Source organism: Berkeleyomyces rouxiae, assembly GCF_048999995.1.
Source record: "Berkeleyomyces rouxiae strain 22BRR77 chromosome Unknown BrBRR77_ptg000001l, whole genome shotgun sequence".
Taxonomy (NCBI): Eukaryota; Fungi; Ascomycota; class Sordariomycetes; order Microascales; family Ceratocystidaceae; genus Berkeleyomyces; species Berkeleyomyces rouxiae.
In genome coordinates, this window is record NW_027396491.1 from 3049796 (window position 1) to 3076054 (window position 26259).

Below are 26259 nucleotides of genomic sequence, written 5' to 3' on the forward strand. Positions count from 1 at the left end.
CAAGCAAACATGTTCATAGACATGGTAGTGGTACAATAAGTTACAACAAGTAGACATCAAAACTGACAGTGCAATACGATATCAAGACGAAACTGCATTGAGCCCCTGGTACGTCTTCAATGCTTGTCTGGCCTTCTCCAATCTTGCCAGTGCCTCCTGTCTCCCGACAAGTCCAAGCACGACCGACGACGCCTTGCAGGGCACATTGTAGTCGCCTACCATGGCAAAGCGTATGCATGAGTGCACAAAGGCTGTCGGGTTTGCGCTGCCGGTTCCATCGGGATCTGAAGTCTTCAGCATGGAGATGTACTCTGCAAGGACACGCGAGATTTCGGCCTGGGTCCATGTTGACCCGGGGATGGTGGAAAGTGTGCTGTACAGAGCGCCCATGACTTGCTCTTCCTTTGTGGTGGTGTCGACATCGTTGGTGCTCTTTTCGACAGAGGCTCGATACATGTCGCTGGGTATTGACCATACGAGATACGCGTTCTGGAGAAGCACATCAATGGTTTGGGGGTATTTGGTGGTGTTTGTTTGTAGGGTCCGGAGAATGTAATCCCGAGCTGTCTGTCTGTCAGAGAACTGCTGCAGCAGTGGCCGTGTATCGGTGCAGTTCTTCTCCTTGTCAATACGCTTGATAGCATCGAATAGGGGGTCCAGGAGCACCTCCTCAAGATGTTTCCTATCAAGGGGATCTTCGCGCAGGAGATTTGTCAGATGGCGGTGCTCAAAGGTCTCAAGCTTACTCATGTTGACCTGAACGTTGCCCTTGGTGAATTTGAATGAAAACTGCATCGTAATTAGCACGTATGAAACCACAAGCAGTAGAGCAAGTGTCACCATCTTCCATTTACCTTTTTGACAAGCTCCCCCAAGTTCTTGACAACTTCGTTGTTACCAGAGCCCATGCTCCAACCCAGAAGGGCAGCCCAGTTTGTCAACGCCGAAGGAAGAACGCCCCGTCTGCGATAGCTGGATATGTCGATGTCCTGATTACGCTTGCTGAGCTTCTGCCCTTTGGTGTCAGTAAGCAGGCCAACATGGCCAAACTCTGGGGGTGTCCAGCCGAGTGCATTGTACAAAGCAACATGCTTGGGTGTTGAGATGAGCCATTCCTATCACTTTTGTTAGTAACTAGATGTAGCCAAGAGGAGTATTCATTAGACTGTCTCATACAACACCGCGGATAACGTGTGTGATCTCCATGAGATGGTCATCCACCACATTAGCAAAATGGTAGGTGGGATATTTGTCACTCTTGATCAGAATAAAGTCGTCTTCTTCTTCGTTCTTGGTAAACCGGCCGTACACGCGGTCAACTATCGGAACGGTTTCGCCGGCTTTAAATCTAATGACGTGCGTTTCACCAGTAGCAGCCCGCTGTTCTGCCTCATCTTTGGGAATTGTACGACACGTTCCTGGGTAGTTGGTAGACATCCGGTTTGTAGCAGCATGCTCCTTGTGCTTCTCAAGATCATGTGCTGAGCAGAAACAACGGTATGCCTTGCCATTCTCAAGTAGCTCATCGGCATATTTGTGATAATGTGAGAGCCGATCAGACTGTCTGTAGGGTCCAAATGTGCCCCCAACATCAGGCCCTAGCGTGCACACACAGGTTAGAGCAGCACTAAGAGTATGTTCACTAATAACCATTACTCACCTTCATCCCAATCAAGCTGCGCCCACTTCAAATCATCATACAGACGTGCTTCGGCATCTGCTACGATTCTTGTCTATTTCCAACAGTTAGACAGCCGATCTATATCTATTATACAATATTGACATACTCTGTCCGTATCCTCAACTCGTATAATGAACTGTCCCCCAGTCGCACGCGCCAGAAGATAGTTGTATAAGGCCGTTCTGAGTGATCCCAGGTGGATGTAACCCGTCGGTGAGGGCGCAAATCTAGTTCTTGCCGGGGTTTTAGGCAAGGCGAATAGGTCTGGTTTACCTCCCACCCTTCTCGGTCGCAGTCTGTCTAGTCCCCCATTCTTGGCCGGCTCAGACAAGGTCGAGTAGTATTTTGATAGCACCACCTGAGCGAGGGGCTTTGTAAGCAGGCTATACGCTGGCTTGCAGTTTAGCGCGCGATGTCTCGCGGCAAGCATGGCGACAAGTGGTTTCGTTGAAGTAGTTCAGATGTGCCAGTCTCGGCAACCCACCGCGATCGCGATGGATGACGAAGGACGTTCACCCAAAATCGATAGGTCCACTTTAAGTATTGTGGCGCCATTAACGGCAAAAAGAAAAAGGTATCGATAAGATAAGCGCCACATCCAACACCCCTGTACCCTTGACATGTCCTTGCATAACTTGCTGCGCTTCCATCAATGATGTCAATATGTGATCTCTGTCTCGCAGTGAAAACGCAAGAGATGTATAGTTAACTACTACGCAACATGACCGACATGGTTCTTCTAGGACCGTGAATTCTCGTTTGTCATGTATACGCTGCCTACCACAGGCCTGGCCGTCAACAGCCCCTGACTACAGTGCTTATGCCTCTGTAGCTCTTCTAGATAAAAGGCTAGAAGTCCGTAGTGCCCGGGACGGTGGTAGGCGATGGGAAATTTTCACAGGGCCTTTTCAACCGGCCAGCCGGCCAACCAGGGCTCTTAGAAATCAGCAGTAACATTGAAACTGGTATGTCGGGCTGGCAGTCCGTCTGCTCTATTTATTACCTCAAGGCTGCTGTGTGGCTTGCATATTCTCGTTGTTGCCTATTGCTGAATCACCTTGGAGTTGAGCTGCTGGATAACTGCATTTCTTAGGCTGCATAGAGATACCCCACACCCCACCAAAAATCTGCCTCTATCAGCATCACGAAAGCCCGCCGTGCATAATCTGTTTTCCTTCCAACATCTCCAAGCCGCAATACACAACTTGCGACTCATTTTCATTCACCAACCATGGACCCATCACAAAAAGGCGGCGAGGAGGAGGATCTTTACGGTACGCCGCGACCACCTGTTTCCGCTGCACATGCCCTGAGCACTGTCTAACGTCGTTGCAGAACTTCTAGGAGTCGAGAGAACCGCGACGCCCGATCAGATCAAAAAGGCCTACCGCAAGGTTCGTAAACACCCAAGTCTAGCCCTGTTACTCTAGGAATACCGACTGACAACCCTCCTTCTCTTTTAGGCTGCGTTACAATACCACCCCGACAAGGTCCCCGAGGAGCGCCGCGAAGAGTCGGAAGCCAAGTTCAAGGTTGTCACCCAAGCCTATGAGATCCTACGCGATGAAGAGAAGCGCGAGCTCTATGATGCCCACGGCATGGCCGCCTTTGACCCTTCCAGAGGCGGCGGTGGCGCCGGCCATGGCCCCGACCTGGACGATATCCTAGCCCAGATGTTCGGTTTCGGCATGCCCGGAGGTATGCCCGGTGGACGTGGAGGTCCCTCTCGCCCCCAAAAGGGTGAGGATGAGGAGCAAATATACAAGGTCTCTCTTGAGGATCTGTACAAGGGCAAGACTGTCAAGTTTGCCGCCAACAAGAAGGTCAACTGCGCTACCTGCAAGGGCTCCGGTGGAAAGGAAAAGGTCAAGCCCAACCCCTGTGAAAAGTGCAATGGCCGTGGCCGCGTCGAGGCTTACCGCCAGGTTGGTCCTGGAATGATGCGCCGTGAAATCGTGAGCTGCGACCACTGCAAAGGCTCCGGTAACTACTTCAAGGAGAAGGACCGCTGCAAGAAGTGCAAGGGAATGCGTACAGTTGAGGAGAAGAAGATGCTTGAGCTCTATATTCCCCGTGGCTCTATGGAGGGCGACCGCATCGTTCTGGAGGGCGAGGCCGATCAGCTTCCTGACCAACTGCCTGGAAATCTGGTGTTTATTCTTCAAGAGGATTCCAACGATGTCTTCACCCGCGTCGGTAGCGACTTGGCTGCTGACCTTAACATCACTCTAGGTGAGGCCCTCGGTGGCTTCTCTCGTGTTGTATTAATCCATCTAGACGGTCGTGGTATTCAAATCACCCGCGAGCGTGGTCAGATCCTCCGCCCCAACGAAGTCATCCGTGTGGGCGGCGAGGGTATGCCTCCCAAGCGTGGTGACACTCACGGTGATCTTTACTTGAAGGTCAATATCGCTTTTCCTAATGACAACTGGATCAAGGACGACGCATCGTTCAAAACTTTGATGGGTCTTTTGCCTCCCCCCGAGGCCCCCATCAAGGCGGATGAGATTGACGAGGTTGAGTACGAAGAGGGTATTGAGATGGAAGAGGTATGCGCCACTTTTTCCCCAAAAGATTCAAGACATGCATGATCATACTAACTGACGCTTTACAGATGGGTGCCACCTCAAGTGATCCCAGATACCACGACGGCTGGGAAGACGATGACGAGCACGAGGGCGCGGGTGGTGCTCAGTGCCAGACACAGTAGACTAAATGTGATGAGCAACGATCACCAGGACACCATTTTTATTGCGTTTTTCAGTTAAACAGCCCGTGGATTAGTTGCTTTTTACCAAGCATGAGCCTTTGTATGGGCTACAGTTGCTCTTGTAGCAACTACACATAGAGATGAGTTTAGGTATTGGGTCGGTTGGGGGTTGATGAATGGTTGGTTTCTGTTTCTAAAATATTTACTTGGGATTATGTGTGGCAACTTGGCATGAGCCTCTATTGGTGTTGTGATATGTATTCAGAACTCGATGTTTGATTGCAAGATACTGACCAACTCATCCGACATGTAACACCAATCACACCTAGCAGATAGTACAAGCAGGTCAGGCATGTGTTCACGATTTGAAACCTTGCTATGCTAATCCCAGTAACCAACACTTCTTCTGAGCCCCACTTTTCAGCTGCCAAACATCTCGGTGAGCCTTATAATCTTGTGGCTTTTTGATTGGCTTTTAGACCGCCCAATTTTTCTGTGGCGCTCTCCTGGCGCACGAAAGATTTGTGCACGTGACAAAGCCCTATTGGCAATCTGAATTCTGCATCACCAAATTTCCAGGCCCGTTCTGGCGCACTCTCACAGCCCGGTCCAGTATACTCAACACCCAATTGAGAGGCATATTCAAGGTACATACAGACTTCCCTCAAGCGAATTGATCTTGACATCTTTATCGTCATCACCAAATATCATTTCTAGATATCTAACACACAGTCGTCCAGATGGTTTCCGCCAAGTCTCACGTTCCTATCGTCAAGAAGCGTACGTTTTTTTCTTCTACCCAAGATCACCAACTACAATACCCCCACCATGAATACCCCAAATCTACGACAAATGCCTTGCAATTTTACGAAACGCCAGCCAAAAAAGACGAAAAACTCATGCCAATGCTGCGACAACTTTCCGCCCAATCAACCTCATCAAAACCATTATCCCCCAACGACATTAGATTGATTTGACACTACCGAACTTCAATGAACAGTTAGACTGACTGTTACTTCAATACAGACCGGGCGAGCTTCAACCGTCACCAGAGTGACCGGTTTATGCGCGTCGGTTCCAGCTGGAGAAAGCCCAAGGGTATCGATGGCCGTGTCCGCAGACGGTTCCGTGGCACCATCCGCATGCCCAAGGTATGTGATCACCTACTCCACGGCTGTTTTCGGCGGTTTTGATAAATAATCGCTGGAGATTAGTGTGCAAATTCTTTGATCGCAAAAATTTTAACTTTTCTTGTTTCACAGATCGGATACCGCTCCAACGTCAAGACCCGTTACATGATCCCCTCCGGACACAAGTCCTTCCTCGTCAGCAACGTCCGTGACGTCGAGCTGCTGCTGATGCACAACCGCACCCACGCTGCTGAGTATGTCTGCCCCAATTCTAGGCCTACTCTGAAAGGAGCCATTAATCACGACCATCCACTAGCAGTTTCTACTATGGGGCTTTGGATGCTTCATCCATCTACATATGTAGAGATCGCCATGGCGGATTATTCGTACTCATGGTTTTCATTCAAAATCAAGGCCCCTCACCTTTCAGTTTTCGTGAACACTTCGCTAACTCTTCGTCCAGGATCGCCCACAACGTCTCTTCCCGCAAGCGTGTTGAGATCATTGCCAAGGCTAAGCAATTAGGTGTGAAGGTCACCAACGCCAAGGCCAAGGTCACCACCGAGGTGTAAATGGGCTTCGAGGTGTGAAAGTGAACGTCAAAGGAAAAAAATCGGCTCCTGGGGCTCTATGGGTGTTCTTTTTTTTATTGTAACGAAAGAATAAATGGAGATTCTCTTCTAAGAAAAAAACACACATACACTTTCGAAAACTGATGTAAAAAAGATATCACGCTTCACTAAATGGGTGCAGTGTTGGTTGCTGAGCAAAGATGTGAATATGCGTCTCACGTTGGTAAGTTATGACAAAGTTGATCCCATCCACCAAATACACACATCACATGTACACAAATAAAGATAAGCACATTGTTGGATGGAGTGGCTCAGCCCACGATCAAGTTTGATAGGCTTAGAGCTATTAACATATGTATAACTATCCCATGTAACTAGCTGCAGATGATAGAACGATTGATGATCCGGTAACTTGCAGATTGCCTATTTGAAGCAGCTCAAGCCGCCACAGCTGAATCTCCAGGGCCCGCGCCGAACCTTGCCATGCTGGTCAACAGAGACAGAGGTGCCAAAATGGCGGCCGCCGAAGAACTTAAACAGCTGCATAGTGTCTGATTCTGTATGTCAGGGCTGATTTTGAGGTAGCTTTCGTGTTCGGATCAGGTTGATTGCTGGGGCCGCTTGATGGCTGGACCCAAGAGTGTCGAACGACGGTGGCGTTGATGTAGGTTTGTTGGTTTTGGCGGGGAATAATGTGTAAAAATATATATGTGTATATGTCTATGTAGGCGTAGTCTCGTATGTGATATGATGTGAAATAATAAATGTATGTTGAGGGTGTTGATATAAGTCTGAAATTTTCTACAGTCTGGAACAAAGGTTATGGTGATACTTTTATATATTTTAAGTTTCATGCCCAAGCAGGCAGGAGGGAGGCCGGTGACGTCAATACAGGCTCCTTTGATCCAGATACTACGAACGGAACGGGAGATGTAAGATCTCTTGGATTATAGCGGGGTTACGCCCTGAAATGCCTACTCATCTGTACTAATAAGTGTCAAGGTTGGGCAGCTGAGCAAGGCGGTGCAGGAGGGATGCATTGAGGGCCTCTTATGAAATGGAAATGTATGTACATACATTCAAACCATAACCCTTTGGGTTGTAGCCTAGGAATAGGGTTGTAACTGTTGTTTTAAATGTTCTTGGATTAGCCTGTGGCGAAAGCGGGGCGTTGTGGCGCTAGCACTCCCAGAAAGGCATAAACCAAACACGAAAAGTATTTTTCAAAATGGAAGAAGCAAAGCTTTTGCCCCATTCCATCAACTTCCAAGAAACATCGACACCTGAACTCGTCCTTCTACTATCAAAACCAGCCTCATGCGGTATGTGAACCACCCGTTTCTCAGCCCTGATTTCAACGTTGCATCATATGATTTTTCGGCAGCGATACAGATAGACACATGCTAGTATGTATGCATTTGAGCTTGTCTCGTTTCAGCCGAGCTAGACCCGAGTCAGCCAACTAGAACAACAGGGTTAATCATAGGGTTAATACGGGCCAAGCCAGCTGGGGGGCACAGGGCTGCCCCAGGCGCTGTTCGGGGATCCGCGAGCTCACCGTGCGTCATGCATGCATCAGCTGCATGATTGGCTGGCAGAGAGGCACGGACTTGGGCCTAGGATTGCTGGGGGATGGATGGATGGATTTAGAAGGGAGACAAGGTGAGTTGAAGACTCTATGAGCGACTTTGGCTCAGAGTCCCTTGGGAAAACCTCACTGTCAAGCCAGAGAACTATCCAAGCTTTCCTCCTACACACCGGGTCCAGTTGGATGTTTGGTGTCTTGCTTGTCTGATTGTTAAATATATCCCCGTCCTACCAGTCTTTTTCCGTGCCCTGATAGCACGGCTTCATAGAGTTATTGTTGTCTCATCGCCAGAATGGTAAGTCTCTACATAATTATATTCCGACTCTCGGCTTTCAGCGTCATAGGCCTGTCGCCTATAATGCGACTGAGGATATGAATGACTCCACTCGAGCGCACACGAAAAATGCTAATGTTATATCATGGCGATGGATAGAATCCCGAGGCAGAATCTCTCCTGCCTTCTAGTCATCGGGACGACCAAGAAGACGAAACCCCTAACGCCCCCTCGCCGCGATTCCTCCAGACAAAGAGCCATTTCCGTGACGTCAAGATGTTTTTCTGGGCAATGCTTGTAACCGCCGTGCTGGTGATTGCAGCCGTGTGGTCACAACATCCGCACAATAGTCTTCCCGATACCGAAGACCCCGGCCCACGGGTACCCGTCAGCGGCAAGCGCAACCTAATCTTCATGGTCTCTGATGGCATGGGTCCCGCATCGCTGTCCCTCACGCGCAGTTTCCGCCAGTATATTGACAAGCAACCGTTTGACAAGGCCTTGTACCTTGATCGCCACCTGAGTGGCTCCAGTCGTACGCGCTCCTCAAACTCGCTGGTTACCGACAGCGCTGCTGGCGCTACCGCCTTCTCGTGCGCCCAGAAGAGTTACAACGGCGCCATCTCCGTCCTGCCCGACCTGACACCCTGCGGCACTGTTCTGGAGGCTGCCAAGCGCGCTGGCTACCTGACTGGTCTTGTGGTTACCACTGACATCACTGATGCCACCCCCGCCTGCTTCTCTAGCCATGTCAAGACGCGCGCTGAGATGGACGAGATTGCGGTTCAACAAATCGGCCTGGGCCCTCTCGGCCGCAGTGTTGACCTGATCTTTGGCGGTGGGCGTTGCCATTTTCTGCCCGTTTCTAAGGGTGGCTGCCGTGCTGACGACCGTGACTTGATTGCTGATGCTACTGAAAATCTTGGCTGGACCTATGCTGGTGACCGCAAGGCATTCGATGGATTCTCCCGTGGCGAAAAGGTTCCGCTGCCTATGCTGGGTCTCTTTGCCGACCGTGACATTCCTTTTGAGATTGACCGCCGCAACGAGGACGATGTCTACCCTTCGCTGGTTCAGATGTCCATGATCGCGCTCCGTGCACTAGAGAAGGCTAGCAAGGAAAACGAAAAGGGCTTCTTCCTTATGATTGAGGGAAGCCGTATCGATCATGCTGGCCACATCAACGATCCCGCTGCCCAGGTCCACGAAGTCATCCAGTATGATAGAACCTTCCAGGGTGTTTCCGAGTTCCTGATCCAGAGCAAGCATCAAGGCGCAGTAGTCGCTACTAGCGACCACGAGACCGGAGGTCTGGCCACCGCTATCCAGGAGCCTGGTAAGCTGCCCGTGTACAACTGGTACCCCGCCGCTCTTGCTGCCGCCAACACTTCTTGCGAGCGCCTAGCTTCGCAGCTGCAGGCGCACGTTGCCTCGGACGAGTTCCAGTCTCAGTCGCGTCCCGACCTCAAGGCCTGGATTAACGAAACCCTGGTCTTTGGTGGTTTGGGAGTTAACGATGCCACGGCCGATGAGATTGATGCTCTTGCCGACAACCCGGCGGCGTCCATCAACACCTTTGCAGCCATCATTTCGCTGCGGGCGCACATTGGTTGGTCAACACATGGTCATACTGCGGTAGACGTCAACGTCTACACTGGAGGCAGCAGTGATACCTCAGCGCTACGTGGCAATGTCGAGAACACTGCTATTGGACAATTCCTCCAGGAATATCTCGGTGTCAATGTTGATGATGTAACCAAAGACCTACGCAAGTCCCTGAAGATCTCTGGAGCTCTAGTGTCTGAGGTCATCGAAGAGCTTGAAGAGTCTGCCGAACCCAAGGTTAATCTTCAGGCCCTGGCGGAGGGCGCTAAAGCTGCCATGGATTCTATGATGCGTTGGGTCCCGGGGATTAGTGCCTAAGTTGGCCTATTGATGAGATCTGAAATTTGTTACATATATTGCTATGCTCTATAGTTATCTACTCTTGAGTTCTTCCTTTGACTAGTTATTTAAATACCATCTATATAATTCAAACTACAACCCATAGTTCCTTCTCTACAGCCACTTGTCAATTTGTACGCCGCTGAACTGCTTCCCAAGAAAGGTATTGATTGTGGCGACAACTTCCGGCACCGTTCGGGGGTCATATAACAGGGTGTGATTCGCAGGACAAGGCAATATCTTCGTCCTCACTACCTGTGACCCCGAGGCGTCTCCTCCACGAACCGCATCCGCAGCCCTATTGACCTCACCAGGAAGCGTAACATGGTCATCCTCACCGCCCACCAGCAAGACTGACGCCCGCACACCTGCCCAAATATCCAGACCTACAAGCCCGCCGCGCGACTCGCCGTTCTCGTGCGCGTCTGCCGGGAGCAGTCCCCAGGCCATCCGTCTCCAGACAGGCGTGCGGCTCTGTGCATTGAACGTGTGCTGCATCGCCTTCAGCTCTTCAGAGGCCTCGGGCGCATCATTCCCACTGCTGCTGCTGCCGCTCACGAAGCGTCGCACGCTTGCGCTCTCTGTGCCCCCGCGCCGGTCCCACATGCGCCATAGATCGAATAGCCACCCAGGCACCCATAGCAGACGACGCAGTTGCACGGCTTTATGCGCAGAAATCGGCAGTGTGATAGGACAGAGGGCGATAAGCGCGGCGACGTGTGGAGCGGCAGCGGGGGCATGTGTATCCGCTTGCTTGGTAATCTGCCTATCTGCCTGAAGCTGCACCCGACGGCTTGCCAGTCGTGCTGCCAGTGCACTGCCCATGCTATGCCCGACAAGCACAAGCGGCTGGCGCTCGGCGCGGAAATCCGCGATGACGACGTCGAGCAGGAGCTCGAGCGCGGATGGCGCGTACGCGTCCCAGCTGGACTCGGCAAAGGCCGAGCGGCCGCAGCCAGGTAGGTCGATGGCGAGAACGGGGGCGAGTGCGGTCAGGTGTGGGAGCAGTGGGGCGAATTGGGCGACGGAGCCACCGAGGCCATGGATGCAGACTATGAGGGGCGCGGGGGCCGTGTTGGAGCTGGGCCTGGGGCTGGTGGTCGGGTGGGCGTGGTGGAAGATGCGGAGGTTCGTGTAGGTGAAGTGGTTGATGGTGTAGGACTTGAACTGCGAGTGGGCGCGAAGGAATTCCGGGTCGCTTGATTCAGCGTCGAGGCTTGTGGGTGGTGAGGGCATTGCCGATGTCAGGATGCTCGGATTGATAGGTGCACTGGTGCGGTGTGGGAATTTTGGGAAGCGGGGATGATGAATGATGTCTTTGTCGTGAACCGAGACTAACTAGTCAATTCATTTCATGGCGTTATTACGTCATCTAGCTCCAAGGTAAAGCCGCCCTGTGTGCTAACTAGTGTATTTTTGTACCACAATCAGTTGCGACCACAGTAAGATTATAATGTACAGACAGTCCAATAATGACCGTGATGATGGTTTAGAATACAGAAATACCGCAATCCACAGACATGCTTCTAGACAGAGTGTCTTTGCCCAGCCTAAGCACCCGCTGCTCCCACCCCGTCCTTCCACCCCAGCGGGAACAACGCCGCCGCAATCGTATCCGTGCCTCTCTCGGTGGCCAGCAAGTTATATTGCGCAGCTGCGTTCCGGGTATCGAGAACATCGACTCTCATTCCGAGCTGAACAAACACATTGCGCATAGCCGGGCTCATTGGGGCAATGCTCGGACCCGACCCAATGATGATCATATCTGCCAGCACGAGTACTCCATTAGCCTATCGCCATCGCCGTCGCACCCAGCACCCGACTCCCTAAAGTCCGCGCTACTTACCAGGCCGCGGCCACATGACGTCAAACACGCCAAACACCTCAGCCGGCAGATCCAGCTGGCCCTTGTCATTCAAGATGCGCATGCGCCCGCCCATCTTCTCGTGCTCCCACGGCCGCCAGCGTACGACGTGGTCGTCAAACATCATCAGCGCATCGCCATTGTCCGTCACCGCGCCGCCGTGCAGCTTGAACCCGCGCGCCGTGCACGTCGTCACCGAGCTCTCGGGCACCGGCAGGCTGCCCAGCACGTCCAACGAACCCATCTCCGACGCGTGCCGCTCGTACTCCTTGTTGTCGCGCGCCATGCGGCCCGCGCTCGCCGTTGTGTGCAGCCCGTGGCGGCTGTGGTTGTTGGGACTCGAACTGCCGCTCGGGCTCGGGCTCGGGCTGGTGCCCGTTGTGCACCTGGTCGAACTTGGCTGCGCCGGCCGGGCGAGGGCGGAGAAGACGCACAGTCGGTTGGTGCGAGAGGCAAATCGGCTTAGCGCCTGCACCGGGCGTATCAAATGGGCTGTCATGTTTGTGTAGAGGCGTCGTTGGATTCGGTGAATGAGCGATCTTGAGACCTTGGTTGGGAGCTCCTAGCAAGATCTCAAATCATCTGACAATGCAGACACGTGCTAACAGGACATAAATACTGTGTCTAACACTGTAAGAACAGAGCACGACCACTAACATCAATCAACGGCTCTCTAATTGGCCTACTCAGAGCCTAATTACAGCGTGTAGATAGATATATGCACATGATGACCAAGAACGGCTCGAGATTCTCTGGTCGTTTGTTGCTTGGTATTCGCCGTTCCCACCTTCTACTCTACTCAGACCATTACATGATGCATAGCTCATTTCTAGCCCATGAAGAATGCAATTGTTAAAAGCCATTTATGCAAGTCTAGATATTACCTGGAAACTCTACGCTGCAATTATCCCAACTTTTGTACACCCCCGAGCCCACGATAAGAGACAAAGAAGTCCAAACCTCGCACAACCATTGTTAGTTAGGATGACTTGACTGACAAGCACTCTAACAAGGATAAACATGGTCAACAAAGACACCATTCGCCTTGTGTAACTCACGAGGTTAGATAGTTTATCCTTGAGACATCATGCCAAGAACATGGCACCATCAACATAACTTGCAAAGAGAAGGGACAAGAGAAAGTATGTGAGGGCCGCTGGCAAAAGAAAGACAGAGAATCAAAGTATCTGTCAAAGGCACGCATTGGAGAGTCCTTATGTTGATTTTCTCTCTTTTTTTTTTGAATATTTTTTGGTGTATCCCATTCGCAATTTTTCAAAGGGCTAAAATCATTTTTTGATTGTTTACTTCTTCTTAGCACCCTCGGCCTGCTCCTTGAGGACCTTCTTGACAATCTTCTGCTCCTCGATCAGGAAAGCGCGGACAACACGGTCACGCACGCAGCCACCGCATCTCGAACCACCGTAGGCGCGGGAGACGTTCTTCTTGGGCTTGGAGATCTGGGCGTACTCGCGGGGACGCAGGGCAGGGACCTGTGAAAACAATGCATTAGTGGGATTGTCTTTTTTATGGAAAGCATAGGTGTTTTGTGGACAGCAATTCGACAACAGCAGAACGAGCTTTTGGTGTGATGGCGGCGAGATGAGTGTGTAAGGCATGTGGTCGGTATTTTTTGAACAGTGATAATGCGTAGTAGTCTTTGTGAAGCGGCTGTTTAGTCGTTCCGTTCAAATGCCAGATAGGACAATACTGGTGAGTAAACTTCTCCAGTGTTTAAATGATGCCGCGAGCCGAGCATGGAATCTCGAAACGAAATTTCCCAGTTGAGAAGGTCGGCTACAATAGGTCGTCGGTGAATCAATCGGTCGGATTTCTTGGGTGCCAAATATGCCATCGTTTTGTCGTCTCGTTTGTTGAAGTCTTCATGCTGACGTCCATTCGTAGTTGTGTAAACTTACACCGGCCAGAGCGTTGCCGCAGTCACCGCACTTGGGAGCAGTGCCGCGCTTCTTGATGTGAAGAACGCGAGACTTGCCACCAGGAGTCTTCACGATTCTCGTGAGGTTCGAGGTGGTGTTGTAGCTATCAAAATCCAGTCAGCGATCTTGCTCTCATATTCTTGTTTCCAAAATCGACTTTGCAAGTAGCAACGTCACAAGCCCATCAAAGATCGGGCCATTTCGACATTGGCGTTGCATTCGAAATTCGGATTGATGCGAAAATGAGCAGGACTCACGGGTTCCGGCGGCGGTAGGTCACTCTGTGGGAAGGCATTTTGGCGGTGGTCGATATCGTCGAACTGATTCACCAGAGATTATCGCGAGTATGGGAAAGGCGAGAAGATGGAAATTTTTTGCGGGAGAGAAATCCGACCACCACTAGCCCGCTTTTTTCGTGGGCCAATGAGCGGGACAGGGCCTATTTTGGCACCAGCAGGCGTATTGTGTGCGAAAGTGGCTGAAAGCGGGTCACGTGAAAGGGCGCACGGCAGCGCAGCCACTCAGCCACTCCTTAGAGAGAGGGCACCCCACTCGATACAAGCTTTGGCCGAAATTCATCGTTTCATGCAGAATATCTAGATCTGGTGATGGAATAATTAAGACAACATAAGACCAGATGAACCATTAATCATTTAGTATCGCCAAATAGCTGAAATCACAACGTTCCCAAACATTTCTCCAAAAATAAAATCACAATAACTCCGTGCTTAAAAGCAACCCTTCATCGTAACCAAGAAGATTAACCACCTCACCAAAATTGTATAACAAGCGGCGGCCACCAATAGACACTCACTACGACGACTCTTCTGTGGGCTGGAGATAGTACCCGGGGTGGTCCATGGCATTCCACGGCTTGAGCCCGAGTGGATCTTTCTTTTGGCTGCCGACAGCAAGCTCGAACACGGCCTTGGTTTTATCTCCTCTCATAATTGACTGCAGCTCCTTGACTTGGAAATCAACCCTGCCAGCGGTGGCTTTGATGTTGTCGAGTGTTTCTTGGGCTGAAGGGCATTAGAATGAGTTTTTTTTGGGGAAAAAAACATGCAAATATCACGGCGAAATACTTACTAGGGCTACCAGAGACAGCAACAGTGGAAACAACATCACAGAGGCTTGAACGAAGGTACACCAACTGGTGCAGACAGGGTTAGCATAGGCGATCCCCCACGCAAAAACGACAAAAACAGAGGCATTCGCCCACTACGGGAGAGCGGAATGTGACATACTTTATTGAGGAGGAACTGCAGGTGGTTCAGGCCATCCTGAATCTGCTTCTCGCCCAATTGTTGCGCGGCTGAGTTTGCTGCAGCGCGTGCGTTGGCCTTGCTTGCCATGGCAGAACGGCTCAGGTTTTGGAGTCAACAAAGGGGACCGATTAGGCCGAGCAGAAATAGGAAAGCAGGAGAAAGGGAGATGGGAATCAAAATTCTGTTGGATCGAGTCTTTGAGAAGAGAGAATCATCTTTAGATACAGTGTGTTTACGTGAGCCTCGCAGTCCTGATGCATCAGCAGAACAGAACAGGCATAGAGCCATTGTTGTTCGGGCCTGGTTGCGTTTTAGAGATTCTTGCCTTTGTTTACGGCCACTGGCCAATAGAAAAGCACAAATCCGGCGCATGACGTGACCCAACACGTGACCCCCAAAAGCTGCTTCAGTCCCTTGTCATGGCCACTGCCCCAGGACCGTGCGGATAACTTTTCTTGCTCACTCATTCACACCTCCCCAGTGCGAAAAACAACAACGCAACGCCCTTCAGACCTCCAGCTCGCCAAACAAATCACAGACTGAGAGAGAGCTTGCGTTTTGCCCAAAATTGCAACGCCTATTTCCAGAGTCGCGCTGCGACCTAGCCGCCGTGTCCTCACAAGCTCCCCAAGCCTGATTGTGAGCGTGATTTGGGCTTGACTTTCTGCCCAAATCAAATCACCTGTCCAGCCAGAGCCCGCCCATCACCGGTGGCTTGACTGATATTATTGGCGTCCCTTTTGATAGTGTTAGCCTAGTGTAGCTACATTGCTCAAGTTTTACTTGGGCGTCTCTTGAACGTGGAGGAGGCCCTTTATCTCCTCCTTTAGCGACTACGCGCCTCTTTCAATTTTCCCAGATTCACCCGCGCAACCGCAATCATAGCTTCTTCAAATCCACAGGTGTTCTTTGATTCACGTCTTTACGTGACATCTCAGGCACCGTCGCAACCACCACAGCCTCCGCCGCAAGCTGTACCACAGCAGCCGGCCCAGGCTCAGGCACCGCCGGCTCAGACCCCAGCCCCGCAGGCCCAGCAGCAGATCCAGCCGGTTGCCATGGCCGAGCAGGCCGTGATGCCCAATGCGGCACCACCGCCTGCTCTGCTTCCACCGCCCGAGGGGATCTACCGCTCGTTTGAAGACCTCCTCTCTTCCGTCCAGCGTATTGCCAAGGACCAGGGCTATGGGGTCGTCAAGCTTCGCGCATCCAACTACCGAGATGGTAGACCGACTCGCTACGACTTGGTATGCGACCGTGGCGGTGTCAAGTACAATAGTACTGCCAAAAAACGGAACCCCTCTACGCGCAAGATTGACTGCCCGTGGCGCGCAAAGGCTGTTTGTGAGGTCCAGCTCGGCAACCAGTGGCGCTTCGCTGTTCAGGAGCCCAGACACAACCATGAGCCTCGCGTGCCCACTGTACCACCTGGCCAGGAGAACACACCGCTCGCTCAGTCGATGCGCTCATTTACTAATAAGTTGGACCGCATCACGCACGATCTTTCTCAGGGTCTTGTCCGCATGGAAAGCCGCCTGGACCAGATTGAGAAGCGCCTCGACGGCATCGAACGTGGCATGCATACGTACGAACCCCGTTTCCAGAATATCGACTCGCGGATTCAGTCGCTCGAGTCCCGTGGCAGCATAGAACTCAGCTCCATGGATGAGGTTGAGTCGCGGCTGTTGGCTTCGTCTGTCATGTGATGATGCCCTGTGTGCTATGCGGCTATTTCAGGCAGAACAAGTGTGCCTTGGCACGGCACTGCTTTACTTCTCACCCGCCATAGACAAGCAGCGCGATACGTTTGAGTGTAGTACTAGCCTCTTTATATCAGACCAACCATGTACCTACTGTCAAGCACATTTCGATATTATCTCAATTCCGCTCCTTGGGAGGGTCTTCTATGACGCACTGCTGAGTCTAGACACCAATGCTTCAGTACCTTTCTGTGTCTGCTTGGGGGAAAACACGCTTTTATCTTGATTGGGGCGTTTCGGGGGGTTTGGGTGTTTATTTCATTTCTTGTAGCTCTTAACAATAGTTATAACCAACTACATATATACGGTTACATATGTAAACTGCCTTTGCCAGTTGGCTAATTGCATGATAATAACGATCAAGCAAAAATAATCTAGCTACCGTTACCAATCACCACCAAAACAACCGAATTCCAAACCCTCCCACTACGTCCATTTTTTTCACGACTTGTACCTATGTCCTCTCATTGTCTACTCCAAGTAACTAACATCCCAAATATGGCATGACTGTTTTAGCACAAGACACTAGTCGCCTATTTCGCGCACTGTGATGGATGGCTTCAAGTAAGCTCCACCAATCCCCATGACAAAAAAGAAAGGCCCAGCGCGTACAATTAAACCAAGACAGACGCGGCCATAGTGAGGGAGTTGAACTAAATTCGTCTCATGGCCAACATTACCGCAAGAATCAGATGAGGAAAAAAAAACATGGCAAATTTGGAGAAACGGAAAATATCACGTCAAAAGTTTCGTAGTTTTTTGCTATAGGGAGAAGTAATGAAGTGGCGTGAACAAGTCAGTGTATAACCTCACTCTGTAAAGATATTGCAACCCCACCACCATGATGATGACATGTTCGTCCCACAACATCTAGCTTCTAAAAAAAAAACATACTACTTCCACTTGTACCAATACTTGCGGCTTTCACCTAGACACTCGCCAACGGTAACCAGACGGAACCCAGCTGCTAGTGATTTCTCAATCATCGGCACGGTCAGCTGGTAAACTGTGAGTTCCAAGCTATCATGGGCCAGAACAATGGGACCAGGCTCGCTCGGATCTGTTGGCAGCTTTTGACCAAATTTCTCCTCAACTCCTGTCATTTCGTCGACAGTACGAACACCGTAGTCCAATGTATCCAAGCTCTAATGGATTACACGGTATCCCAGATTGGCCATCTGGGCCATGCATGTAGCATCACAGCTTCCATAGGGAGGTCGCATGTAGGTTGGCTTGACGCCAACTATTTGCATTAAAGCATCCTCCAGCTCCGTCATCTGCTGCTCTCGGGCAGCGCCCTTGGTCATGCTCAAATCGCGGTGGCCCCACGTGTGGCTGCCAATCTGATGACCCTCGGAATATGCACGTTTGACCACCTTTTGCTTGAACCTGTCGCGGTCTAGAGCTCTTCCCATATTCTTGCCATTGATGAAGAAAGTCGCAGACACATCATACTCGGCAAGAATATCGAGAAGGTCGTTGGTATAGAGGTACGGACCATCATCAAAGGTGATGGCCATGGTGCCGGGCACTTTGCAATCCATGATAAAAGCACCAGGTGCGATGACAGCCTGCAAAACGGCGGAGGCATTCCCATGTACGGCTTGGGCCTGGTGGTTGAGTGTCGTGTCGAGTTCGGTAAGGGTCGGAGCAATGATGGCAGCAGCCGGTTGAAGGAGAACCCCCGAAAACGCAAGATTCTGCTAGCGCATGGTCCCGAGATGCAGTCAATAATATCCAGAAATGATGATGAAAGTATGCGCAACACAACGTGATAACACGGAATGGGTGTATATGACAATGCTGTCAAAACGCGGGATAATGATGTGTAGTTGGATATATCACGACTTTTTGAAGAGGAGAAAATAGCAGACATATTGTTTATGATCTGGAGAGGGGTTTGATCCCACTCGGTGCCTTCCAAGTCGAGATGTCTGTCTATGCAGTACCTGCCTCATGTTGATTGAGTTCCCGGGTACATGAAAGGAAGAAGTTGCTCAGATAACTATCAATGGGTCTGGGAGGTTTGTGGGCACATAAAGATGGCAATTACCATTGCCGGTCAAGTGGATCTCAGGAGTGTCAACTAGCCAGCCCTTTGATTTTCGCCGGGCTTGAGTAACAGAAGCACGGCCTCAAATCTAACCCAACTGCCGATGGTCTTGATATATATCGCACCGAATATCTTGAAACGGACTCTCACAAACATTTGTAGCTATTTGATTTGAATGTATTTGTTTACCCGTCTGCTCACGAGGGGTGGCCAACTTGAGCCCAAAGGTGCCAGCCACCGCAAGAGTTTTAGGAGGGAATGTTCTGATGGTCTACCAGCTGGGCGAACAGGGCGGCGTTTGTTTGTCGATGAGATAGTTACTACACGATAATATGATTTATATTTAGTTTCGAGTGACCAGGAAGCTTCGTTGTTACCATGAAGTTCGGCGGCCAAGACCTACGGTCATCTATCTACCTAGTCATCTCAAGGAGATCGGCTAATATAAAGGAGAAGTAGAGTTCCAAGTCGAAGGCGGCAATGCTCCTTGGAAGCTAGGCAGACGTTGAATAAGAAAGCAAACAAGCTAGTTTTGGGTTGGCCGGTGCGCAGGACTGTGCACCAAAGAGGCACACGTCGTGCAGCATTAACTATATGTATCTGTCAAGTTTGACGTCCTTGGTGCCGCCTCCCTTGGGCATTGTGATACATGGGACTACGCACGACCAAGGCAAGAAAATAAGCGACTCTAGTAAAGTTAACGTTTGTGTTTATCAGTAAACGATCTACGTCAGCAATTGATGTTGTTGCTTTGTCGTTGAAGATTGCGCATTGGGCTGTCAGTAACCAGTAACCCTGAACCCTAGATCAGTGTTGGCTGTGTGGGAAGAACACCATATGTTGATTCAAGACGTTACAAGAATACAACGACAACATTTGTTGCTGTAAGTGTTGTAGTGATACGCAGTCTCCGCCACTCAGCCACACCACGTGACCTCGCCCATATATCACCTAGCATACTATCACAAATTTCCTCTAGAAAACTTGAATAAACTGTTCTCCATGCAAAATCACCACAACAGTAAGACATGTTGCTTGTAACTCTACAGCCCAGTGAAATACTTGATGCAAGGCAGCCAGAAGCCCAGTAGCATACAGAGATTAACCCATGCCCAGTTAAGTTCGGAGGCTAACAACTGGGCATATGTCAGCAGCCAACGACGAGCAACCTGGATGAAACTTGGTGAACAATACCGTGGGCCGTAGATGTTTGTAGATGGTTTCGGGCGAGTATGTGTCCGACTCCGAAATAAGGCGGCAGACGTGGACTAGCGCTTAGTCACTAGAAGATTAGAAGGTATTCCTACAAGCCCAAGTAATACGAGTGTTCTTTGGGCGTCTTGGCTTCTGAGAGGTAGTTTATTAGGGTTAAGACATTGTTGTCTCATTTTGTCTAGGGATAGCGCGGCAATAAAGGTCCAATAAATAATGCTAAACAAACGTGGCTTGTGTTGATGTGGCTATGATGATGTGAAGTTGAACGTAGTAGAGTGTTGCTAGTACTACCATATTAAGTCTACTGCGCCCCGGAAGGCCCGGCATTGTGTCAGATTGCTAACACATTTCCAGGAGCGTTCTCAGCCGAAAAAAAACCAACAGAAGGGTTTTGTTTTGGGTTGCTTTTTTTCCTGGGCTGTTCAGGGGGATTCGGCTTTGATTGGGCCATTTGTAAAAACGGCGACCGAAAAAACTGGAGATGCATTGTCGAGGAACGGGTCCAAGTACATGTGCATGTCTGGATGTACATGACCACACATGTACTTGTACAAATTTGAATGCAGACATTAGTATGTAGGTCGAGGTAGCGGTTACGGGAGACAATGGCCGATTGCAAGTAGCAGAGGAGATCAAGTAATTGGCCAACAATTGGTCACATAGTCAACTTAAGCACTTGATTGTGCAAAACATAGAAGAGAACCAGAACCAGAACCAGAGGCAAAGCCAGAACCGTCAGCCATACGGAGTTTTGACCTCTTCTAATAATGCTCGGAAGAAGTCCTAATTCCAACTGGAGGGTCTTTTCATGCAGCTGGAAGGAAGCTGCAGATGCTGGAATTTGCATTTGCAGGTACATGTAAATATGTGCATGTGGCATATAGGCAGTGGTATCGTGTGTACAAAGATACATAGGTACATATAGCTACGTAGTTAGTGAGTTGCAAGTCCTTGAATATTTAGCCCGTAACGGACGCGGGCGGAGTCACCTAGACTCCTTTCCATTCTCTTTCTGTATCTTTTCATCTTGCTGCGGCTGCTTGGCGACCAAGCTTTGAAAGGTGAGGCATTATGGTGTGTGTTGGTTGACGTAGGCTGTTTGTTACAGGATAATGTGCAGTGTGACCGTGTCCAGAACCCCCTGGAGCGCCCACGCTAGCGCGTCGCTGATGGCAGTGGATGCAGCGCTGAAGCAGCCCGGCCGTTGCCTGCTGTGCGTGAGGGGCTCAGGCCTGTTTAGGGAGTCTGGGCGCCCTATGAGCCACAGCTAAGCTCTCGAGTTCCTCCCCCCACGCACACTGCGCCAGGAGCTCTGGGCCCGCTCGCTACATACTCCACGTCAACTAACGCCTGGCGACTAACGGCCAACGGAACGCTAAATCCGCCCGTTTTGCCAGAGACAGGTCCATCTTCGGGGCGTGCGGCCACTACATCGCTGATCTTGGAGCCTGCGTTTAGCGAGCCGCGGGAAGTGGCAACAGGGCCTAGGAGCCGGACTTCAATGTGCCCTCCAGCTGCTGCCTCTGGGCTTCTGGTGCCCACCCCCTGAAGCCCAACCCTCTTTGCTTTCCGACAGTCCCCTTTTTTTCTCCTCTCTTTTTTTTCTCTCTTCCAGTCTTCCCTGGAATTGAAAAACCGATCGTCTTCCTTGTTATTACATATCACCGCCGCTTCCCCCGTCAAGGCTCCGTCCGTGGTTCCTCTTACCTTTTTCTTTTTCCTTTTCTTTTTATCTATAGCTTCTCCTTGGGCTTTCTCTCTCGTGCGACGACCCGTTGATCTCGCCATTATTTCCTACCGGCACCCACTCGGTTGATAGCTTCAAGCGTCGCCGCCACCACAGCAAGAAAGGCACCTCTTTCACCCGTTACCTTCTCCCTATCTTCGATTCTTGAACCTTGTTACTTTTTGAGCCGGCTCTAGCTCGTTGTGTTTTTTTTGTATAGCAAAGTATCATTTTTAATTCTTTTGATTCTACCCACCTTGCAATCACCAGGCTCGAATCATCTCCGAATCCGCCTCGCCTCCGCCTTCATCGTACCTCTTGTTAATACCCCATTCGAACACTCAACATGGGAATCGGTGCCGTTGCCGAGCCACTTATCGTGGTGACTCTCCTCTTCGGAGGCGCCTACCTCAACCGCAACACTCTGCCCAACAGTATCCCCTACGCCCGCGGCTGGACTTCCAATGCCCAGTCGTATCGCAAGCGCTCCGACAGCCTCAACTATGACGTCTCGGGCCGCAACGGTAGCAAGTCACCGTCTGGAGACAGTGAGAGATCGTTTTCGTCGAGCAGCTCTTCCACTCGTGTGCTAGGCGGCGTCGACCAGTCGCCTTACCGCCGTCGCCATGTGCGCATGCCATTTGTCAACACCACACTCACCACTCCCAACACTGCCGTCTACGAGGGCCGCCTGATCAGCCGCATCTTGCAAAAGTTCCCCTTCCTCGTCGAGGCTTGGTACTGGCTCCTGCTCTACTGGGTAAGTTTGCCCAACAATATCTGAATCTCACCTGGGATACATGGCAATCTTTGCTAACTCGCTCCAGGTCTACCAAATTGGTCGTGCCGTCACTGCTCTTACTCTGGTCGAGGGCACCGTCAACGTTGCTCGCAAGCACGCCCTGACTCTGATTCACATTGAGCAGGCCCTCGGCATCTTCATTGAGCGCCCGGTCCAGGATTGGTTCTTGGCCCATCCTACCTTGCTGCACTGGATCAACCGCACTTACTCCTTCATCCACATTCCCGGAACTATTCTCTTCCTCGTTCTGCTGTACTACTTCACCACTGCCAGCAAGCGCCGCTCGCTCGCTAATGGCTCCACGACCGACATCCTGACTTGGGCCGGTCCTGGTCTGTACGAGTCTCGCCGCCGCGCCATGGCTCTGTGCAACCTGATTGCCTTCTGCATCTTCACCATCTGGCCCTGCATGCCTCCCCGTCTGCTGAGCGATCCGACCTACACTGGCGAGGATGCTGCAGAGGCTAAGAGCTTTGGTTTCGTCGATACCGTGCACAGCACCGCCGGCGAGAGCAGTGTTTGGACCACCAACAGATTCTGCAACCAGTATGGTAAGTTGATAACTGATGAGAAGCTTGGGCCACTGTATCCGTCGCCATAGTATATTGCCTCATGCTAACTTGTAATGTCTCTCTAGCCGCCATGCCCTCGCTGCACTTTGGATACTCCCTGTTGATTGGTCTTACTGTTGCCACCTTCCCCATCGCTGGCCTGCGCGCTTCGTCGTGGAAGCGCATCGCTATTGTCGTGATTGGCCTTTCGTACCCTTCTCTCATCTTGACTGCCATCATCTCCACGGCCAACCACTTTGTTCTTGATGCCGTGGCCGGTGGTATTGTGTGTGGTATCGCATGGAACGCTAACGGAATCCTGCTGAACCTTTTGCCTATGGAGGACTACTTCCTGTCCTTCCTCCGTGTCCACAAGCCCGTCAACTGCACCGACCCCGACACTGCTGTCCAGGCCGAGTACCAGGGCCTGATGCTCCAGGAGGTGGTGTAAGTCAAACTAGCAACAGAGTGGATGTGTCTTTGCACATCTGGCCTGTGTTTCTAGTTTTGTTTTCTGCTACTACAACAGCATGGTAGTCCTCGAACGAGCAAGTGTATCCGAGGAAGTTGACTATTCTCAGTAAGGTAGAAAGAGGCCTGGGTTGACTGTAACTTGGTCGGCGATTCAGGACGTGGTTGATTTGTTGTCATTTTTGGGTTCGTTTTTTATTATTTTGCCTCTGTCATTGTGGCGTAAACGCCATGTCACCAAAGCCTTTGTCTTTTTGGTTGTTTGTTTTCTTGCTTATTCAATGATGGTCATGTCCCTTTTTCTTCTGTTCATATCTACTGTTATTTGTTGAAATCTAGATGACGTGTAATTGTGAGTATAGAACATGGCAGCAGTGTGGAATAGTCACGTATGCACATACATACATGCGCACAAATAGAGTCGTATATCATCGCGAGTCTCCTGAACATTGGTGGCTGACACGGCTAATTGTAGGTGTTTTTGTCTGCCAAGGCGGGGTAATTCAACCGGTGTATTGCACAGCCTCAAACAGGGCAATGAGGGATGAATCCAAGCACTACTTGTTACAACAACCACAACCACAGATGGTCGGTCAGATAAGCTAGATCTCCGCACTGCGAGAAGAGCGGAGTTGCGGATATCGTCCATCCTGGACGGAGGGAGTGGCATAGTGAAGGAGATGGACTGAGAGTTCTTTGGAGCCTATAATAAAAGCATATATCTACTACTTCTTGCATAAAAGCACTGAAGTGTAAGGAGTAGTATGCATGTATGTAGTTAGTGGTTGCCATAAGCATCTCTTGTGCACTCTGACAAGCTTTTACTTGCACGACTAAGCAAACCCATGTCGGTGGTACTTAAAGACATGTCTCGGTACCGGGGGCTATCTACCCGGTTGACAGAGGCTTTGCCATAGCAAGCGCGGGACTGCTCCCCATCTCCGCGCCGACCGCCACGGCATGTTTGTGAAGTTGGTATCAAGGAATGACAGGAATGCTCCCGTTTGTCCATTGCAGTGTTTTACCGAGGAGGCTGACTGTTCAATTTAGTCCCAAGTCTCTTGCAGTCTACAGACCAGAGACATGATCCGGAGTTTTTTTCATCGTATAAGCGAATGCCGGAGGGAAACAGGAAAAGCCATAGAGTGCCTACACCTAGTTATAAATGATCTTGTTCCTAGGCCTTCTTCGACTACCGAAGCCTTTCTCTTTGCATTGGGGCTTGTAACATCATCCCGTGCGCCGCAACATAGGCTCTACCGACTCTACCCATTCTCCGCATGTTGATCGCACTGCTTTCGCCATGAAACCCTCCATGCTCTTTAGATTTCTTCCCGCACTGGTGCTAGCAGCGCCGTTTGGAGGGAATGAAGCGAGCCCTGCTTCGCGTGGCATAATGGCCAGTCCCGGTCCGCGCATCCTGGCACCCTTTCTCAGAGATGATGAATCTATTGACGAATATGTCCAGAAGGCTGGAAGAGTGGGATTCCCGGCCCCGTACGCCAAGGACCTGACCCCCAGAGGAGACGGCCACTTTGAGCGACTGGAACGAGCTGAGGCTCTGGGATACAAAAAGATTGATGTTGTACCTCGAGAGGCATACTTCAAGCTTGAGACCAATACCGACAGCTTCACTAGTCCCGATGAAAAGCCCGATCACACTTCTCTCAAAAACAAGGGGTTTGGCGGCAAAAAAGCCCGAATCATTGCATCCCATTCGACACCGGCGGGTCTCTCTGTACCGCCTGTCTCGACGAAAATGTCTGCTCGCGATGTCAGGTACTTCGCCGAAGAAAACAATGAGAACTACTGCCAGACACATCCGACCCAATTCTACCGAGTTGAATTTGGCCCTTTGGCTCGTGGTAGTGACTGTGTTGAACTTGCCAAGTATCTCGAGCGTGAGCCAGGCTACTTTCTTGCGTCAGACTTGAGCCAATTGACTCCACTGGTGGTCATGGGTTCATGCTATTTCCAAGTCGTTCGACGATTTGGCGCAAGTGATATACTCAGGTATGAATGTTTTTGATAAGTCCCAGCAAGTTTATAACTTGAATTCAAAGAATCCCGGTGTCTGACTTTGCATGCACAGATTCTCCACCAGCGATGTTGCGAATGTTCTACGGACCTACCTTGATGAGTACTCAGGTCTGTCCGAGAATTCTGTCATTCATAATGCTCTTGGGACTACCAAATGCAATGGGCAGTATCTAGACTGGAGTATCACTGGGTTTTACAACCATACAATCACTAGAAACGGAACAGTCTAAGTACAGTCAGGTATCCCGCGCTAGTTGGGAAAATGCTTGGATAGTTTGGGCGGGGGACACCATCGAGTATATTATAAATTGAGACAATAGTGGTGGTGATTGCGTAGAAGTTGTTAAGGAGATTGACATTCCTTGGTTCCAATCACTGATCAAAATATAGATAAACTTACAGAAATTATCCTTACGTCGAGACAATCCCCAAAACTACCACAAGTTATCGTATTTGTATGTAGGTGTGTACAACGAAGATACAAGTGGGACTAACTGGGGTGACGAACTCGTAGAATTACCCGAAATATACCCGCAGCTCGCTCCACAAATCGAAACGACGTCAGCCTGTAGAAAGCTCAACCCACGATCTGATCGCTGCAGCTTTGGGCTGTATGGCTTTCTATTCCGGCTAGAAAACAAAAAAAACACACACAAAGCCAGGGCATAGA

At 50.6% G+C, this 26259-nt stretch overlaps 12 protein-coding genes across 12 annotated transcripts; 5 read left to right on the forward strand and 7 right to left on the reverse strand.

Moving 5' to 3' along the window:
• Window positions 1-81: 81 nt before the first annotated feature.
• Window positions 82-2111, reverse strand: BROUX77_000874 (uncharacterized protein; the record flags this gene model as incomplete). The annotated part of the gene is made up of 5 exons (XM_073753526.1): window positions 82-789; window positions 855-1115; window positions 1177-1598; window positions 1661-1733; window positions 1788-2111. The coding sequence occupies 5 exons, from the start codon at window positions 2109-2111 to the stop codon at window positions 82-84; spliced, it is 1788 nt and encodes a 595-aa protein (XP_073609109.1).
• An 801-nt stretch (window positions 2112-2912) lies between these two features.
• On the forward strand, window positions 2913-6093 carry BROUX77_000875 (uncharacterized protein; the record flags this gene model as incomplete). Its single annotated transcript, XM_073753527.1, has 9 exons — window positions 2913-2955; window positions 3017-3075; window positions 3145-4230; window positions 4296-4387; window positions 4971-5038; window positions 5124-5171; window positions 5418-5542; window positions 5654-5775; window positions 5985-6093. The coding sequence occupies 9 exons, from the start codon at window positions 2913-2915 to the stop codon at window positions 6091-6093; spliced, it is 1752 nt and encodes a 583-aa protein (XP_073609110.1).
• Window positions 6094-7973: 1880 nt separating this feature from the next.
• On the forward strand, window positions 7974-9878 carry BROUX77_000876 (uncharacterized protein; the record flags this gene model as incomplete). Its single annotated transcript, XM_073753528.1, has 2 exons — window positions 7974-7976; window positions 8115-9878. The coding sequence occupies 2 exons, from the start codon at window positions 7974-7976 to the stop codon at window positions 9876-9878; spliced, it is 1767 nt and encodes a 588-aa protein (XP_073609111.1).
• A 135-nt stretch (window positions 9879-10013) lies between these two features.
• BROUX77_000877 (uncharacterized protein) lies at window positions 10014-11135 on the reverse strand (the record flags this gene model as incomplete). Its single annotated transcript, XM_073753529.1, has 1 exon — window positions 10014-11135. The coding sequence occupies one exon, from the start codon at window positions 11133-11135 to the stop codon at window positions 10014-10016; it is 1122 nt and encodes a 373-aa protein (XP_073609112.1).
• Window positions 11136-11449: 314 nt separating this feature from the next.
• BROUX77_000878 (uncharacterized protein) lies at window positions 11450-12262 on the reverse strand (the record flags this gene model as incomplete). Its single annotated transcript, XM_073753530.1, has 2 exons — window positions 11450-11664; window positions 11746-12262. 2 exons carry the CDS (start codon window positions 12260-12262, stop codon window positions 11450-11452), a joined length of 732 nt encoding a protein of 243 aa, XP_073609113.1.
• An 805-nt stretch (window positions 12263-13067) lies between these two features.
• BROUX77_000879 (uncharacterized protein) lies at window positions 13068-13998 on the reverse strand (the record flags this gene model as incomplete). The annotated part of the gene is made up of 3 exons (XM_073753531.1): window positions 13068-13256; window positions 13683-13806; window positions 13961-13998. 3 exons carry the CDS (start codon window positions 13996-13998, stop codon window positions 13068-13070), a joined length of 351 nt encoding a protein of 116 aa, XP_073609114.1.
• Window positions 13999-14516: 518 nt separating this feature from the next.
• On the reverse strand, window positions 14517-15058 carry BROUX77_000880 (uncharacterized protein; the record flags this gene model as incomplete). The annotated part of the gene is made up of 3 exons (XM_073753533.1): window positions 14517-14725; window positions 14793-14856; window positions 14951-15058. 3 exons carry the CDS (start codon window positions 15056-15058, stop codon window positions 14517-14519), a joined length of 381 nt encoding a protein of 126 aa, XP_073609115.1.
• Window positions 15059-15390: 332 nt separating this feature from the next.
• BROUX77_000881 (uncharacterized protein) lies at window positions 15391-16677 on the forward strand (the record flags this gene model as incomplete). The annotated part of the gene is made up of 2 exons (XM_073753534.1): window positions 15391-15410; window positions 15831-16677. The coding sequence occupies 2 exons, from the start codon at window positions 15391-15393 to the stop codon at window positions 16675-16677; spliced, it is 867 nt and encodes a 288-aa protein (XP_073609116.1).
• A 947-nt stretch (window positions 16678-17624) lies between these two features.
• On the reverse strand, window positions 17625-17834 carry BROUX77_000882 (uncharacterized protein; the record flags this gene model as incomplete). Its single annotated transcript, XM_073753535.1, has 1 exon — window positions 17625-17834. The coding sequence occupies one exon, from the start codon at window positions 17832-17834 to the stop codon at window positions 17625-17627; it is 210 nt and encodes a 69-aa protein (XP_073609117.1).
• Window positions 17835-17876: 42 nt separating this feature from the next.
• Window positions 17877-18275, reverse strand: BROUX77_000883 (uncharacterized protein; the record flags this gene model as incomplete). The annotated part of the gene is made up of 1 exon (XM_073753536.1): window positions 17877-18275. One exon carries the CDS (start codon window positions 18273-18275, stop codon window positions 17877-17879), a length of 399 nt encoding a protein of 132 aa, XP_073609118.1.
• A 3796-nt stretch (window positions 18276-22071) lies between these two features.
• On the forward strand, window positions 22072-23529 carry BROUX77_000884 (uncharacterized protein; the record flags this gene model as incomplete). Its single annotated transcript, XM_073753537.1, has 3 exons — window positions 22072-22485; window positions 22553-23078; window positions 23165-23529. 3 exons carry the CDS (start codon window positions 22072-22074, stop codon window positions 23527-23529), a joined length of 1305 nt encoding a protein of 434 aa, XP_073609119.1.
• A 1323-nt stretch (window positions 23530-24852) lies between these two features.
• On the forward strand, window positions 24853-25819 carry BROUX77_000885 (uncharacterized protein; the record flags this gene model as incomplete). The annotated part of the gene is made up of 2 exons (XM_073753538.1): window positions 24853-25562; window positions 25642-25819. 2 exons carry the CDS (start codon window positions 24853-24855, stop codon window positions 25817-25819), a joined length of 888 nt encoding a protein of 295 aa, XP_073609120.1.
• Between the last annotated feature and the right edge of the window lie 440 nt (window positions 25820-26259).